Source organism: Leucopleurus acutus (genome assembly GCF_964270905.1).
Source record: "Leucopleurus acutus genome assembly, chromosome: 10".
In the NCBI taxonomy this organism is placed as follows: domain Eukaryota; kingdom Metazoa; phylum Chordata; class Mammalia; order Artiodactyla; family Delphinidae; genus Leucopleurus; species Leucopleurus acutus.
In genome coordinates this window covers 3280031-3298276 of record NC_139153.1, presented here as the reverse complement: position 1 = coordinate 3298276, position 18246 = coordinate 3280031, and the positions used below count along the sequence as shown (strand labels likewise).

The following is an 18246-nucleotide window of genomic DNA, read 5'->3' as shown; positions in this document are numbered from 1 at the left end:
TTTCTTTTTAAAAAAATATAGTACCAGTAGTTTGAATGAAATAAGGCCACAAGTCTTGAAGAATTCAGTCAGGGGATTTCATTTGTCTCAGCTCTCCTGACTTTCCTGCATGTGACAGGAAACTCAAACCAAAATAGTTTAAATAAAGCAGGGATGTTGTTTTGGCAGAGTTTGTTTCAGGCCGCACACAGGGCTCAGTGATGTCAGCAGGGCCTGGTCTCGGGCCTCAGCCGGGTGCCCCCTGGGGTAGCAAGAGGACGGGTCCAGCCCTGCAGCCCTTGTCAAGCCTTGCACGCTGGGTCTGAACACCTCCATCCAGGGGGATGCACAGCCCAGCGGCCAGGCCCCAGCCACCTGCCTCCCAGGGTCCAAGGAGCATGGGTGCCCTGGAGCCTCATGGTCTGAGGGTGGAGGGGAGCAGCACCCCCAGAAAAGCTGGGTGCTGTTACTGAGGAGGGGGAATGGAGTCTGGGCAGCCAAAACCCAACACGGGTCCCCTGCAGGAATGACACTCATGTGTGCACGTTTGCCTTGCTTCCTGTTTGCCCAGGTGTGTGTGTGGGGGGGGTGGTGGGGTGGGCAGTATATATACCCTGGGTTTGCTCACCTGGGGCCCTTGTCGGGAGCTGCTGTGATCTGGGAGGGGGTCTCGCTGGGATGTGGGTGAGCAATTTGAGAGGAGAGGAAGCAACATGCCCACCAGAACTGAACCGCAGGCTCCCCACCTCCTGTGCAGGACTTGGGGAAGGGTTCTCAGGCATAGAGAGCCCTTGGTGCCTCTCGGTCCACTTAGGACATTTGGTAAAATTAAGTTTATAATTACAGACCTTCTCATAAAGAAAACTCCAGGGCTTCCCTGGTGGCGCAGTGGTTGAGAGTCCACCTGCCGATGCAGGGGACACGGGTTCGTGCCCCGGTCCGGGAGGATCCCACATGCCGTGGAGCGGCTGGGCCCGTGAGCCATGGCCGCTGAGCCTGCGCGTCCAGAGCCTGTGATCCGCGACGGGAGAGGCCACAACAGTGAGAGGCCCGCATACCGCAAAAAAAAAAAAAAAAGAAAACTCCAAGCCCAGGTGGCCTCACTTGTAATTTCTATGAAACGTTTAAGGAGGAAATAGTACAAATCCTTCATAAACTCTTTCAGGAAAGGCAGGAAGAACAATCATTTCCTAGCTCCTTTTTATGAGGCCAACATTACACTGAGTGCAAACCAGCCTCAAACATTATAAGCAAAAGAAATTCACAGACGCAGAGTACAAAATTCCTTAACAAAATAGCAGCACATCAAATCCAGAAACATATAAAAAGGGTGTTGTGTTATGACCAACTGGAGTGGATCTCAGGAATGCAGGGTTGGTTTAATACAAACCAATCAATGTAATTGCTTGAGCAACAATAAACAATTAATTCTTGTATCAACAAAATGAAGAAGAAAAGCCATATAATGGTCTCAATAGGTGCAGAACATTCAACAGTCATTCATGATAGAAATTTGCAGCAAGTTCGGATTAGAAGAGAATCCATAACCTGATAAGGGGCATCTACAAAAACTTGCACCGGGGCTTCCCTGGTGGCGCAGTGGTTTAGAGTCCGCCTGCCGATGCAGGGGACGCGGGTTCGTGCCCCGGTCCGGGAGGATCCCACGTGCCGCGGAGAGGCTGGGCCCGTGAGCCAAGGCCGCTGAGCCTGCGCGTCCGGAGCCTGTGCTCCGCAACGGGAGCAGCCACAACAGTGAGAGGTCCGCGTACCGCAAAAAAAAACCAACAAACTTGCACCAGAGTCTTATGCTGGGTGCAGTGAGGGCAAGAAATGAGCACGCACGGGCGCTGTCCTCAGGCTCAGTCTCCGAGGGGGTCAGACAAGGAGAAGGATCACACCAGCCATGGTCTCGGGGCCTTTGCCCTCGCCCATGCTTTTGCCGGAACACCCTTCTCCCAGATATCCAGGGAGCCTGTGTCTGCCCCTCCTCCTCACATGTCACCTCTGAGGGAGGCTCCCTTCACCATCCAGTTGGAAACTACAGCCTTTCCCTCCCCTGCCTTCTATTTGTCCAAAGCACTGTTGTCTGAGATCCCACCTCCACTCAGTCATTTTGTCTGTCCTTGTTCTCCTCCCACTAAAACGTAAACTCCGTGAAGGTGGGGATTAATGTGTATTTTGTACCTCGTTGTGTCCCCGGCACCTAGAACGGTACCTGGAATCCTGCACATCACCCAATGAATATGGATTCAATGAATGAACGAACGAATGGGTGCATTAGGGACCCCAAGAAGGACCGGCTGTGAGAGCTGAGTGGAGGTTGAGGAGGGTCAGGGATGGGTCCGTGGAAGAGTTACCATTTCCCATGAGCCCTCAAGGCCGGGCCGCACAGGAGCTGGTGGGAGGGACGCGAGAAGTGGAGGGGTCAGCATCAGTGGAGGGATGGGGGGAAGCTGGGGGAGGGAGAACTTCAGAGCAGAGGTTAGACTTGAAGTCAGAAGCTTCAGGCTCTTGCCAGTGGTGAACCCTACTTCGGGCCTGAATCTTTGCCTGTGGCTCTGAGGATGTCTGCGGTTGCGGGTAGGGCCCCACCAGGCCACACATGAACGATCACAATCTAGAAGGGCCCATGTTTTCTTACTTTCTTTAAAAAGCAAAGGACTACGGTCAGAATCTCGCCAAACACCTCAGGGCCAGAAGCCCTTCATTTAGGCACCTCCTGCTGGTGCCTGAGTTGGAGAGCTTACTCTGTGCGACGCCCTGCAGTAAGAGCTTTACATCTGTCATCCTATCTAATCCGCCCCAACCCTTTGCAGCAGGTAGCACTTTTATTGCCATTGTACAGCTGAGGAAACAGGCACAGAGAATTGAGGTGGAATTGTTTGCTCAATGTCACACAGCTGGCGAGTGGCAGCACCCTGCTGCCCTAGGCGTTCACCTTCTCAACAGAGAGTGAGGCCATGTCACCATCACTGCCTGCGCCAGGGGCCCGGGGAGGCCCCTGAAGCTCCTCCCGTGGGCCTTAGGGCGAGTCCATGAGTGGGGAGGGTGGGCAGGCGTGCTGACCACCAGCGGAGATGCACAGAACGACCAGGTGGGCAAGCTGGAGCAGCTCTCATCCGTTCTGAGCAGCGGCCGTCCGTTTAAACTGGAGACAGAGGAAGGCTCTTCCGGCAGAAAAGCCATTGAGCCCGGACCTGCTTCCTTGGCAGAACGTGATGCTGTGTCCAAGTGACCTGGCCTTCGGAGCTGGTTTCTGGGTGGGCCTCTCAGCTGTCAGCTCTGTGCAGACCCCGCCTTCTCTGAGCCCTGCTCCCTGGACCCGTCCTGCCGCCTGGGCCGTGAGCCCAGAGCCCGCGAGGGTTACGCTGAGGGAGCTGGCGCGGCCCACGTGCCTTCTCCCCCCCTTCCCTCCGTGCCTCATGTGGGTCCTCCCCAACCAGTGTGGGGACAGACTGGCTCTGAGAGCTCCAGCTATCAGTGTGAGAGGCCGCTCTGTCCTTGTTTTATAGAAACACTGGAAAATGGCGGCTGATGGGCAGACCCCGCCCCTCACAGCTGTCCTGGGAACGCCACTGTCAGAGTGCTGCCTTTTTAGTGTACCACGTATACGAAAACTTACTGTTTGCTTCAAAATGACTCCTTTTTTGAACATCAGACATCCTCTTCAGTATTAACATGTAGGAGCTCATAAGTTTGATACATTTGTTTTTCCTGAAACAATTAAAAATGAATGTGTAGTAATTAAATGACATAAAGAGTCAATTTAAAGATGGTTCATCGGTGCCTCACTGCTCTCTGGTGGTGTGTGCTCCGTACCCTGGGGGAAGCACTCGTGTGGTGGGAGGATTGTCTGATCTGGAGTCACACAGACCTGGCTCTCATCACTGGCCCTGCCGGGTACAGCTGTGTGGCTTTGCGGAATTACTCAACCTCTCTGAGCCTCGGTTTGGTTTTCCCATATAGGCCTCCTGGAGGGTTAAGTAATCTGATGGACAGAAGTATTTGGCTCTGGGCTTAACACATGGTAGATAGTTTCTTTCGTTATCTTCTTTGCTCTCCCTGTATTGGTCAGGTTTCTCCAGAGAAGCAATTGTGTGTGTGTGTGTGTGTGTGTGTGTGTGTGTGTGTGTGTGTGTGTGTGTGTATACACGCCTCTGAAGGCTTTCAGGCAGGAGGAACTCCCTCTCATTTGCAGATGGGTCAGCCTTTTTGTTCTATTCAGGCCTCAACTGATTGGGTGAGGCCCACCGACACTGGGGAAGGCAATCTCCTTTACCCAGTCTGCTGGTTTAAATGTTAATCTCATCCCAAAACACCCTCAGACACACCCAGAATGATGTCTGACCAAGTAGCTGGGCACCTCATGGCCTGGCCAGGTTGACACATAAAATTAACCACCACACTCCCCCAGCACACTTCTGTATTTTAATAACAGTCTCTGGGTGTCTCTGCGTTTGCCAGACATCTGCTTCTGCCTCTCATCCCCTCTCATGTCCGGCGCTCTCTGCCTGCCTCGGGGTGCAGGGTGATTAACCATCGCTTCTGTGAAGAATGACCCATCCTCCCTCTGTGGCGAAGGTGTTTACCTGCCCTTCCGCCCACCTTCCCTGTAACCTCGGCCCCGTGCGCTGGGCCTTGTGCCTGTTGCCAAGGTTCCCGTCGGTGAGCTCTGGGTTTGTAGGGCCTGTTGGGGATGGAGGTGCCCGTCTGGGAGGCTGCCGTGTGCCAGGTCCTGCCTAGAGGTCAGCAGTTACCTGGCCTCTCCTCCTCCCCAGGGACCGTAGGCGCTTTTCCCACCAATAGTTATTTCCAGTTCCTTGGAATAGTCCTGTCAGGTGACTGTTGAACATGGAGGTGTTTTCCAGTGTCCCGAGCAGTGACTCTCTGCCTGTGTGATATGTTCAGGGCTGGGGTGGGGGTGAGGTGGGAGGGGAGGTCCTCGCCCTCAGGATGTCCTGCTCCTACTAGAGGGGCCTCGGCTGCCTGTCTTCACTGGGTTTGAAGCTGGTGGAGCCTGGCCTCTCTGTCCTGCGAGTCTGGGACAGATCGGGGGGGCTGCGGCTCTGGCTTCCGGTCCCAGCCCTGCCTCTCCGGTGGCTCCAGAGGGTGACTTCTCTTCTTCTCACCGCAGGTCATCGACCCGGCCGGAGGTGGCCAGCATCGAGCCGCTGGGCCTGGACGAGCAGCAGTGCTCCCGGAAGGCAGTGGTGCAGGCCCGCCTGTCCCAGCCCGCCCGCCTCACAAGCATAATCTTCGCGGAGGACATCAGTAAGGCCTCCCAGTGCGCCGCGTGGCCCCTGGTGGGGATGGGGGCTGAGGGGCTGGAAACACCCCGCTGAGGCCTCGGGCCACAGGGACGGAAGAGCCCATGGCCACGCTTCCCCTTCTCTTGTTGGGTCTGAGGACGCCCATGGAGCTGGGGCGACACTGAGGAGGCAACATGAACCCTGGTCCCTCCTGCCACAACCTTGTCCTGCTTGCCCTCCCGTGGAGGCTGGCTTTCATTTCTAAGTTATTAGTTGTTACCAAAATAACTCTTAATGGGCGTTGATTCAAAATGAAGAAAGTTGTGCAATGTTTCACTTCCCCATATTTAATTTGCCATATTATGGTCGTAAGATGCTTAGAAAACAATGAATTTTCTGTCATGCTTTTCCCCCACCTAACATGGTATGAAAAGTTTCCCATTTTATTATAGAATTTTTTTTTTTTACATCTTTATTGGGGTATAATTGCTTTACAATGGTGTGTTAGTTTCTTCTTTATAACAAAGTGAATCAGTTATACATATACGTATGTTCCCATATCTCCTCCCTCTTGTGTCTCCCTCCCTCCCACCCTCCCTATCCCACCCCTCTAGGTGGTCACAAAGCACCGAGCTGATCTCCCTGTGCTATGCGGCTGCTTCCCACTAGCTATCTACCTTACGTTTGGTAGTGTATATATGTCCATGCCACTCTCTCACTTTGTCACAGCTTACCCTTCCCCCTCCCCATATCCTCAAGTCCATTCTCTAGTAGGTCTGTGTCTTTATTCCCGTCTTACCCCTAGGTTCTTCATGACATTTTTTTTTTCTTAAATTCCATATATATGTGTTAGCATACGGTATTTGTCTTTCTCTTTCTGACTTACTTCACTCTGTATTTTTAATGGCCGAAGAATATTCTTAACCAGAGGTTGTGCTATAAGCATTCCCGTATATGAGGCATTCAGATCGTTTTCAGATGTTTGTTTCAGTGTCAAATAGGAAAATAAATAGTTCCATTCGGGGAACAATTTTGGGTTCTTTCAGGTTATTTCCTGCCAAGGATAGATTCGCAGCTTTACTGGGTCACAGCCTATGAATATTTTTAAGGTTTTTGATAAATGGGGCTGAATGGCTTTCTCACAAAGTTAAGGGTGTACAAGTAGTTATATGGTGCCTGGAGAATGGTCGGAACGATTTCTTGTCACAAGCTGTTATTTTTTACATTAGAGGATTCTCCAGGTAATGCCATTTATGTGTCTTATTGATGGAGCAAGTAAGAAATCCGTGTAGACGTGCACACTCTTTTTTTATACTATAGTGTAGTTGATAGTCTTATGCAAAGACTGCAGTGTAAACACCGACACACACAAATGCACAAATTCCGGGTGTAATTGCTAATCTCAGGGTAGGGACAGGCGTTCAGAACAGCATCGTCCTTTTGGAGGCTAACTTATCATACCAGAACCCTTGTCGTTTAGCTCAGTGGTTACACTCTGAACAAAACTAGGAATTCTAGGAAGAGTGTTCTGCACACAGCTTTAAACGCTGGCGCTCGCGGTGGAAAAGTACAAGATGGGCAGTGAAAGTGTCTGGAAGGCCCTTACTTCCTGGACGTCCGTGCTGACTCTCGGGCCTCGTGGAGATCCTGAGGGTCGACTCGGTTCTTCCAGCCCTGTTTCTTGGGGGGGATTGTTGGTTTCCCTTGTCTTTGCCAAAGAATAAGACCACCCAACCTATGAGGCGCTGGAGGTGGGGTGGCCGCCCTCCGGCTGACCCTGTGTTCCCTCCCCTGCAGCCACCGGCCAGGTCCTGCGCTGCGACGCCATCGTGGACCTCATCCACGGCATTCAGATCGTCTCCACCACCCGCGAGCTCTACCTGGAGGACTCCCCGCTGGAGCTTAAGATCCAGGCCCTGGACTCGGAAGGTGAGGCCACTGGCCCGGCGGGCTCTGTTTCTTCCTCTCCTCGTGTGCGGCCCGCTCTCCCCCAAGGTGGGCTGCTCCGGCCAGGGGGGCAACGTGGAAGAGGTCAGGACCACCTCTAAGTGGACGCCAGGCCCACGGTGGCAGCGAGGCCACGGCCACTTCTCCACAGGGCCTGGAGGCCAGCTCCGTGCCTGTGCACAGCTGGGAGGGGCTCACGGGGTCACTGCTGTGAACAACAGAGGCTCTGGGGTCTGGAGCTGGCTTCCTGATCCAGACTGCAGCCTACGCATGCGCGCGTGCGCGCGCGCGCGTGTTTGTGTGTGTGTAAGAGAGCACGTCTGTGCTGCCGGCCTCACGTACCATCCTTCACTTCATAGCAGAACATTGGCTTGTTCTGGGCTGGGATTCTTTGTGGAAGGTCTGTTCTGCTGGTTGGCAGACTATCTTGGCTGTAACCTGACCTCTTGGTCAAGGAGCAAAGGGAAAATTTGTAGGTTAAGGTTCTTGTTGAAGAAAGTAGGTCAGGCAAAAGGCATCTTCCAGACGAAGGATCTTCTAAAACTTCACGTCCAAGCCAGGACTCACCTTGTCTTTGAAATCTCCCCTGACCACTCTAGCCCCCGCTGCCCCGGCTTTTTCAAAACGTTGTTATAGATCAGGGTTTCTCAGTCTAGGCAGGATTGGCATTTGGGGTAGATAATTCTTTGTGGTGGGGACCACCCAGTACATTTTAGGGTGTTTGGCAGCATCCCTGGCCTCTATGCACTGGATGCCAGTAGCACCCACTGAGTTGTGACAACCAGAAATCTCTCCAGCCATCGCCAAATGTCCCTTGGGGGCAGAATCAGTGTTTCGAAGCATCTGTCCAAGCCTTCCTTCCGCTCTGTATTCATTCATCGGATAAGCTGCCCAGCTTCCCGGAACTCCCCTCTCATCTGTGAAGCTGACTTACCTGGTCACGAGGACCTCGTGAGTGAGTGTGAAGGGTCAGCCCCGCCTGGTGTGTGGTGGGTGCTCAGTGTGCTGGGTGGCCATGGAGTGTGTTCTGCCTTCTGGGTCTGCCAGGTCCTGGGGTCCTGCTGTGGTGGGGCGGGCGCACTGGGCCTCTGCCCCTAGCATCTCAGGCCAGGGGGTCCACGGGTAGATCAGGCCCCACATGCATCCCGGCAGGTGCGGTTTGTAATCACGTTGGGTGCAAAGTGTGAAGGGACCACTGGGTGGGGGAGCAACTCCAGGGGGCTTGGAGGTGGGGCGTGGAGGTCAGGGGTCAGAACAATTTCTTAGAAGGCAGGATGTTTGACTGAGCCTCGAGGGATGTGGGGTCTGCCAGGCGGGGACCCCGTTTCATCCTTGAGACTGAAATTGGAGAGGCCAAGGGACACAGGATATAAAGGGGCCTTGTGTCAGGTGTGGGATTTGCGCCTGGTCTTGAGGCAGAGGGCGCCGAGGAGGAGTTTGTGCAGCGAGCTGATGGGAGCTCACCTGCCCGACGCGGTGGCGGGGGTCATATGCCGCTCACTGGAGCCAGACGTCTCTGGGCGCCTCACCTGTCCTGACTCGTTTCACTTCCAGGAGCGGAGACTGAGAGAGAACACACAGTGCACACACAGACACACACAGACCAGGCACACACACATGCTAGTCCTTCGTTCATAGCAGAGCCAGAATCTGAGCTCCGGCCTGGTTGGGTCCTGGGTTCACTCTCAGCCAGGAGTCAGCACGTGTTTTCCGTGATGGGCTGGGTAGGAATTGTTTTAGGCTTTGCCGGCCCGATCGTCTCTGCAGCAACCGCTCAGTTGTGTCAACGTGGCTCTAAAACACTCACAGACAGTGTGGAATGAATGGGCGTAGCTGTTCTAATAAAACTTTATTCACAAGAACTGGTGGGCGCTAGATCTGGCCCAAGGGCTGTGGAGTGCCAACCCCTGCTCTTAACCTCTCTGGTCTATTTCCTGTCTTGTCACTTAAAAAATAAAGTTTCGTTTATTTAAAATTTTTTTATTTTGTATTGGAGTATAGTTGACTTACAATGCTGTGTTGGTTTCAGGTGTACAGCAAAGTGGTTCAGTTATACATGCATCTATTCTTTCTGAAATTCTTGCCCCATGTAGGTTATTAGAGAGTATTGAGCAGAATTCCCTGTGCTCTACAGTGGGTCCTTGTTGATTATCTATGTTATATATAGTAGTGTGTACATGTCATTCCCAAACTCCCAATCTGTCCCTCCCCACGACCCAAGTTTTGTTTATTTTTATCGAGATTTATATACCATGAAATTTACCCATCTAAAGTGTACAGTTCAGTGGTTTGTTTTAAAAGTATATTCACAAAGTTGTACAGCCGTCGCCACTGTCTAATTTTAGAACCTTTTCATCACTGCAAAATGCAACTCCACACCCATTAGCAGTCGGTTCTTGTGCTTTTCTCTTTCCGGCCCCTGGCAGCCACTCATCTACTCTCTGTGTATAGATTTGCCTCTTCTGGGGCTTTCATATGAATGAATCATACAGCGTGTGGTCTTTGGTGTCTGCCATCTTTCACTGAGCATGTTGTCAAGGTTCACCCACGTTGTGTCCTGTGGCGGTGCTTCGTTCCTTTTCGTGGGAGTGATGTTCCATTGTATGGATGGACCACATTTGTTTATCCATCCATCAGTTGGTGGACAGTTGGGTTGCTGCCCCCTTTGGGCTGTTGTGAGTAGTGCTGCTGTGAACATGGGTTCAAGTCTTTGTGTGGACATAGGCCTTCATTTCCCCTGGGTCTACACCCAGGAGTGGAATTGCTGAGTCAAAGGGCAACTCTATATGTACCTTTCTGAGGAACAGCCGGAGAGTGTTTCCACAGTGGCTGTGCTGTTTCACATCCCCACCAGTGATGCATGAGTGTTCCGGTTTCTCCCAATCCTCACCATCACTTGTTATTCTCCATCTTTTTTTTTTTTTTTTATAGTTTATTCATTTTTAAGTCACTTTGGTTTTTCCCCTTGGGCAGCTGGTGGATGTGTCAGGAATGGAAGGTGGCTGCCTGGCCTTCCTGTGTGGGACAGGTGCCCCGTGGCCCTAGGGGGTCACGTTTCACAGTCCTCCCACTCCTAAGGGTTTGGTGGTGCATGTGGCCAGTTCCGGGGGGAACCCTGGCTCACCCAGGCCTGCATACACTGGCCTTTCAGGAAGAGCCCAGGTCAAGGCCCACCTTTGTGGCACCAGGTGGTTCACTCCCTGCCTCCCTGTTCACTGTGAGGGTGTCCCCACCCAGAAGCCCTTGGACTAGTTCCTTAGAAATCCCCTCTTCCTTTGTCCTGAGCCTGTATCCTCCCTACTGGTCAGTCTCCTTTGTAAAGACAAACTTGACCTTCATAACCTTGGAGGGCCCCCCAGTCTCAGAAGGGATGTAGCTTATCTAGGTTGGTGCCTGTTTGGTTTTTAACCTGCTTGTGGCTCAGCAAACATTGTTAGGTGCCCAGCCCTAAGTGTCGTCTTTTACCCCACAAGGGTGGATGGTAATTATACATTAGCCCATTGTACAGACAAGGAAGCTGAGGCCTAGAGAGCTTCAGTGACTCACCCAGGGTCATGCAGCTCGTGGGCGGCAGAGCAGGGGCTGGAACTCTTGTCCACTAGGCCACACTGCCTGTCTCCAACTGCTGCATTTTTCCTGGGTACCGTGGTCTGCACCAGGGGCTGGGGTCTACTTTATTGGCCTGAGGCCATCTGCAGGGTTCCTGCCTTGAGTTAATGTTTTCAGAGTTCTCTCCCAGCCCGCGTGTATGTGGTGCCCGGGCAGTGCTGGGGGCTCCGGTCCCCCAAATGCCACGCCTCACCTCCCACTCAGAGCACCGTCCACTCCCACTTCCGGATCTCTGCTTTCTGAAGCCCAGGCCCTCTGGGCATCCCCTCTAATATTTTCTCCTCCAGGGCTCTCCCAAGGTGGAGTTTGTCCCTCCTTGAAATCCCTCAGTGATTCGCAAGCCCAGCCTTGGGGCACGGGGCACTTTTTACTCAGGCTCCGCACTTGGGCAGAATTGGGATCACTTCATTCTTTGTTTGACACTGGACTTTGGGCCCAGCGGGCATCCAGCAAATGTTTGTTAAGTTGAATTGCTTAGTGTTTTCCGGCTGCCCTCCTGGGACCAGGACAGGGGGTGCAGCCTCCGGAGACTGGGCCCTGGGATTTCCTTGTTAATGTGAGCACTTGGCACATAGTAGGTCTAATAGCTGCTTTTTAAAAAAAAATTTATTTTATATTGGAGTATAGTTGATTAACAATGTTGTGTTAGTTTCAGGAGTACATAACAGCTGCTTTTCAAAGAGACACGGCAGAACTCTAGGCAGAAGCTTCTTGAACCGCCCCTACCTCCAAGCCTGCAAATTCCTGCTGAATGTGTGGGTCTTGGAGCCTGTTTTGCTGGAAGGCGCCCTTGCCCACTGTCCACTCTGGGAAGTTGTAGTCAGGTCACGCGCCATCTCCTGTGGTTTTATTTTGTCATCCAGACGTCAGGGCCAGCTTCACACAGGCTCTCGTGCTACACAGGCCCCCAGGCTTGGTTTAATGCTCCACTGTTGCCGTCTTGAAATTTTAATGAATTTATTTTTGTGCTCGTGTTTTGTGAGTGGGGTCTGATGGGACTTGGCGCCTCAGTGATTTTGAGATCCTGCTTCCCTGCCACCTCCCTGCCTCCTGGGCTGGGTTCCTGGCCACCTGTGCCCTGTCCCCTGGTGTCCTGGGTCCTGCCTGTCCTCTCCCTCCCCAGCCTTGTCCTGTGACTACGGCCACCTTCCATCCCCAGCGGGGGCCTGGGATAGGCGCGTGTCCCCAGGGTATGCGGGGTGGAGCGTGGCAGAGGCCATCCCCGTCCCAGGGCACGTCCGTTCTAGAGGCTGCATTTTGGCCGGAGCGAGCCTCTCACCCACCCTCATCTGGTTTCCTAGCATATCCATACACAGGCTACCGAGGCTTAGCGCGGGGATCAGCAGAGCGGGAAGGAGAGATGCCTGACTCAGTTTCCACAGAGCCTGCTCAGCTAGGACACAGTGTGTTGGTCCAGTGGCTGGCAGGAGGGGACCCCTGTAACTGGCACACCCATGTGTACCCCAGATTGCAGGGCAGGGCCTCTGGGTACCTCTAAGGGTCTGCACTCACCCTAGAGTGTCCCTACCCGCCCAAGGGAGCACCCCCTCAGCCAGCCCCACGCCTGGGGCTTTCTCTGTCTCCTTCCAACTCTCCCAAGTCTGACTTGCCTCCTTCTGGTGCTTTCCCTGCCTTTGGAATGAGGAGCCCCAAGTTTTCATTTGCATACAGCCCTGCAAATTAGGCAGCTGGTCCTGCATGCGCCCCTGCCCATGTGGGTGAAACTTCTGGAAGCCCCAGGATGCTTTCTGCTCCAGGAATGATCCCACATTCATCCCTCCCCTCACATCCGAACATGACAGAGATGCGGGGATTCTGACTGAAAAACCAAGCTCCAAGCGTAACCACTGAAATGGATGAACAGAGGGTTTCCTGTCTCCATTTTCCAGGTTACGAGACCCAAGGAGGCCTCCCCCAGCCTCGGTCTTCTCGTCCTCAGAAGGCCGTGCTGGACCGCACTCGCCCCTGAGCTGGCTGGCACTCTCTCCTGTCGATCTCAACAGCCCTGAGACCTCAGAGGTGGGGTGGGGCCTGACTCTAAATGCTCTGCGCTTCGCAGTGAAGAAAGAGCTTTCCTGGGCCCCAGATGCTCTGATTTGGGGGCTGGCCAGGCAGGAATGTAGATGATGGAGGGGGAGTGGGTGTGGGCGATAGGGTGTGGTGTGGGGAGTGGGACAGACCAGCTGGAGAGGCTGAGGCAGCCTCTCATCACCAGAGGGAGCAGGGCCCAGGCAGCGGGGTCTTCAGACTTTCGAACTTGCAAGCTGGACATACAGTATACTGCATTTCTTAATTTGAAATGATGGGAGCCAATTAAGGAATGTAAAATCAACATCGCCTGGGGAAAAAGCAAACCATAGTTCCCAGCAGATCAGGCCTTTGAGCCCCCAGTTTTCACCCCCCGCCCTGTTCCCGGGTGTCTGCGTAGAACCAGGTCTTGCAGTTACCCTGACAAGGTGTTTACGGAGGGATTCAGACCCTCCCTGAGTCCTCCTCCGGCAGCGGTCGCCCAGTCACGTGCCGGGCTCCGCGTGTTCTGGCGTCTGGTCCAAGGCACGCGGACAGCAGCCAGGGCTTCAGGGCCGAGGCCGGCTGTGCGAGCGTCCGCCTCCTCCACCCGGGACTTGGGGTCTCAGCATCTCGGCCGAGGGGCAAGGATGGGCACATGAAAGCACACGGCCTGGGTTCCTTTCCCAGCACAGGGAGGTAGTGAGGGGGGAGTGAGTGACAGTCTCAGGAACCACCATCTAAACCGTAAAGCACTTCCCCACGTGAGGGGTGATGGGTGCGCACAGGCAGGAGGTACAGCGGGAAGGACACGGCTCCCCCGAGAGGCCAGGGCTCACTCCTCACGGTCACGTGACCCTGATTCTTTCAGCCTCGTTTCCCCTCCCTCCCTCCCTCCCTGCTGAATGGAGGCTGGAGGCTGCAGGCAGTGCTGCCTGCTCTGCAGGGGCTGGTGCATGTCCCCTGCCCCTGGCCCCGGGGGGTAACTCGGGTGCGCCCGTCTGCTCCTACAGGAAACACGTTCAGCACCCTGGCCGGGCTGGTCTTTGACTGGATGATCGTGAAGGACACAGAGGCCGACGGGTACTCGGACACCCACAACGCGCTCCGGTAAGAGGCGCCTGCCTTGGAAGGGAGGCGGGAAGGGGGTTGTCGCCGGCTCCTTGTGGGCTGGGGGCTTCCATCATCATCATCCCCCTCGGCTCACACGGTTGTGCAGGAACCTTGCTGCTTGTGCAGCCCACGGGGGTGTGTTCTGTGGGACATCGTCGAGGAGGCTGGGCTGTCCAGCTGCCGAAGAGAAAGCTTGTCCCAGACAATGGGAGCTGTCCCGGGGTACAGGCGAGGGGCGGGTGCGGCCCCGCTGGGGGTGAGCTAACGGGGAGACAGTTCCGGCTGGGGTGACCTTCCTGCAGTGACCTCTTCCAGGCGCAGGAGGCTGTCTTCCCCAGCATGGGGGTGGGAAATGGGCCTGCAGGCGGACTCCTTGTGAGACAGACTCATTACCCATCTTGACTCAGCCAGTCCCCCCAACGGCCGTGTGGCTTCCGTACCACTGTCCACGTGCCTTAGGTTGGTAAGGGGCGGAGCTACAGCTTGAACTCAGATGTGTATAGATTCTCACAGTGCAGTGTGGTAGCCATGAACCCTATCCTGGCTGTTTAAATTTAAACTAGGTACAGTGGAAAATTCAGATCCTCGATTGCACTGGCCACACGTCAAGGGCTCGTTAGCTGTGTGGCTGGTGTTACCACACACTGGACAGGGCAGACGTGGAGCATTTCCATCCCAGAAGGTTCTGCTGGCCGGTGCTGGTGCAGACCCAAGGTCTGGGCTAATGTCCTCTGCTATGCTGCATTGCCTCGTGCTGTATTATAAAAATGTTAGAGTATAGTCCCTTTTGGGGGAGGAAGACTTATTTTTTTTAAAGACTCTGCAGCAATTTTTAGCCTACAGAAAAGTTGCAAGTGTAGTACAGAAAGTGGATTCCCCGAACCACCTGAGAGCAAGCTGCCACCCTGGTGCCCATAACCCCAATTATTTTAATGTGCATTTACTACCTCTGAGGACGTTTTCCTGCACATCGACAAGACGGTCATCACAATTAGGGAATTCACACTGATGCCCGCAGTCACAAGACCTTGTTCAAGTTTTGCCAGTTTATCCCAATTGTATCCTTTGTAGCAGAACATGACCCCCGGGGTCACCTGCCGCATGTCGTCCTGTCTCTCCTAGTCTCCGTCAGCGTGGAAGAGTTTCTCGGTCCTTCTTCGACGTTTGGGACGTTGCACTCATGAAGACTGTAGTCCAGTCATCTTACAGACCCTCCCCCATTTCGGGTTTATCTGACATTCCTCCTGATTAGACCCAGAGTTCTGCATCTTTGCAGGAACATCACAGAGGCGAGATTCCGTATTCTCGTTGCGTCGTATCGTGGTTTTGTTGGTCCGTCAATGATATTGTTTGCTGTCATCACTTGGGTAGGGTGGGGTCTGCCAGGTGCCCTGCTCTGAAGTCACTTTCTTACTCCCTTGCAATTGATAAGTATTTTGTGGGGAGTTACAAGTCTGGCCTTTTGTTTACACCTTCAGAAGTCCAGCTCAGGGTTCCAGGACACATCCAGGCTCAGCTCACGGCCATTTCCACGGCGGGCACCCTCATGCCCTGACACTGGTGCAAGCCAGGTTGCCCTCTTGGGTCAGAGCTCTTTGGGGGCTGGGCTGTCAGCCTCTGTCTGTGGTTGAGCTCTGGAATTTCTGGGGTCTCAGTAAGCCAGGAATGTGGGCTTTAGGTTCAAGAGACCTGCATTTCGGTCCCAGCCTTGTGATGTCCTGCCTGTGGCCGTCATCAAGGACTGTGACCACCTGAGCACCAGCTTCCTCCTGCAGCAGATGGAGGTGTCACTGTGCCCACCTCTGAGGGTGGCAGGGTGGGCGAGCACACTGACGGGGGTGAGAGCCCCTCTCTGGGCCCGGCACGTACTAGATGTTCAGGGGATGCTGGTTACCTGCCCCGCTCGTACCACCAAGCTTGTTTCCTGCCCTGACGGCCCCCGGAGCTTCCAAGCACCCGGCATGTAAGTTGAATGCCGACCGAAGTCCAAGGTGCTAAGGGGTGCTGGAACCAGAGTGTCCTGGATTTTCATTAAATTCAGTGTGTGACACCTCGTAAAACTGGGCAAGGAAATAAATCACTGCGTAGTATAGCGCCCGGCAGATCTTGGGGAGAATGAAAGCGTGTCCGACTGACTGCTCTCATTCGGGTGGAACTGGAGGCCTTATCTGTAAATCGCGGGCTGCCAGGGAGAGGCTCAGGCTGGCCCCGCTTACCAGCCTGTGCTCTGGGGGTTCCACCCCATCCTGAATTCTCCCTCCCTTCTCCCCACAGCCTAACCCCAGGGAAGGTAGGATTCGATGTGATTCCCTATTTCTAACACTGGAGGGCGTGGTCGTTGAACCATTTCCCAGATGCAGGAGCTGGCCAAGAAAGGGGGCTGGGACTCCTGGGGAGCCCTGAAGGGCCCTGGCTGGACCTGTGGTCCTGGGCCTGTTCTCAGCTTCCGTGAGCCTCACCTTTCACGTCTGTGAGACCAAAACATTTCGACTAAGGGGGCGGTCTTCAAATTTCAGTGCCTGCCTTTTATCATAATCACATTGGGAGTTTTATAAAATGCAGATCCCCAGGCTTCGTGCAGACCAAGGGCCGGGCCGGGGCCGAGAATCTGCATGTTTCACAGGGACGCTGACAATTCTGAGGTAGGACATTCCAGGGACAGGTTTCCAGGCAGCACCGACTAGGTCAGCACCACTTACATGGGGTCTGGCACCACGCACAGGAGCTTCGGACAGTGAGTGCGTGAGGTTCCTGGGTTCCAGGCGTCAGGTCTGACCACACGTTCCTTTTCCAGCATCCTGACCTTTTTGGAGTCCACGTACATCCCTCCCTCCTACATCTCAGAGATGGAGAAGGCGGCCAAGCAGGGGGACACCATCCTGGTGTCCGGGATGAAGACGGGGAGCTCCAAGCTGAAGGCGCGCATCCAGGAGGCCGTGTACAAGGTGGGAGCAGGCGGGCACCTGCGCTCCGGGGCGCGATCTGGACGACTGGTTCCCTCACATATTTAGTAGCAGAGAGGAGATGCCCTACCGGGAACGGTGTCTGGTGTGAGCCACGGCTTAGGAACAGGTGGCCAGGGCACCAGAGCCGCCACCTCTGCAGTCACAAGGCATCTTCTCTCCTCAATTTCCAGGGAGGTCCGGGAGCAGTGGGGTTGACATCAACTAGCTTATCTTCAGTGAGCTCCCCTGTCCCCCTGTAGAGACACATCCGAGCCTTTGGAACACCCAGGGTCCACCAGCCATTTCACCCTGTGCCCCACCTTCAGCCCTGACACTGGTTGCCTGGTCCCATGTGTGGAGGGCTCGGACTCCGGACCCCCCCTCCCCCCATCGTCTAGCCTCACCAGCACCTGCTTCTCCATCAAAGCCCCATTTTGGGAGTGGAGGTGGGGCAGGGGCAGAAGGGACAGCGAGAAGTGGGTTTAGCCAAGGCCTGGTTCCTTCCTGGTTCTTGTGGGCTCAGGCCTGCCCTGCCTGGGCCTCCTTTTGAGCTGCAGACCTGGGGTCTTCCTCTTGTTTGCCTGGTTCCTGCAGCCCAAGCAGGAAGTTTGCGGTACTCCTGCTGATTAATTTCTAAAGTGACAGATGAGAATTCACTCTCTTCAGCCGTTTGGCTGTAGTTTGGGAATCCTGGAGGGTTTTGGAAACGTGAGGCAGCCACGTTCGGCACAGTCCTGCAGCGTGCCTGGGATTGCACTTAGTGCTTGGGGAGTTTGTCTTCTTGTGTCCTGGGCCCCTTGGGGGCACAGGGCTGGGCTGGGACCGGGCTCCCGCTAAGCTGCAAAGGCGGCCTTGTCCTGCCTGTGGAAAGCACCCACCTCAGAGCCCGGCCCAAGGTGGGTGCTCTGTGTGGTGGTTTTTTCTTTTTAATGTATCAAAGATATTATTTAACGTATTGGTTTTTTCTATTGAGGTATAACTGACATACAACATTATAGTAGTTTCAGGTGTACAACATAATGATTCGACATTTGTATGTACTGCAAAATGATCATAGTAAGTCTAGTTAACATTTGTCACTATATGTAGTCACGGAGTATATTTTTCTTGTGATAGCAACTTTTAAGATCTATGCTGTGAGCAACTTTCAGATGTGCAGTACAGTATTGTTAATTATAGTCGGCATGCTATACAGGACATCCCAGGGCTTATTTATTTTATAACTGGAAGTTCGTACTTTTTGACCCTCTTCACCCATTTTGCCCACCCCCTTTTTGCCAACCACTACTCTGTTCTCTGTGTCTGTGAGCTTGGGTGTTTTGTTGTGTTTTAGATTCCACATGTAAGTGAGACCATATGTTATTTGTCTTTCTCTGTCCCGAAGGGGAGGATCTCAG

At 54.0% G+C, this 18246-nt stretch overlaps 1 protein-coding gene across 1 annotated transcript in view; it reads left to right on the top strand.

Annotated features, from left to right (window-relative positions):
- Positions 1-18246, top strand: part of NUP210 (nucleoporin 210) — a gene marked incomplete at both ends in the record, with an annotated part of 99233 nt that overhangs the window by 5072 nt on the left and 75915 nt on the right. Inside the window, 4 exons of the mRNA XM_082847471.1 lie at positions 5114-5250; positions 7026-7157; positions 13805-13901; positions 16699-16849. Coding sequence (XP_082703597.1) covers positions 5114-5250; positions 7026-7157; positions 13805-13901; positions 16699-16849 — 517 coding nt within the window. The remainder of the gene's footprint in view (positions 1-5113; positions 5251-7025; positions 7158-13804; positions 13902-16698; positions 16850-18246) is intronic.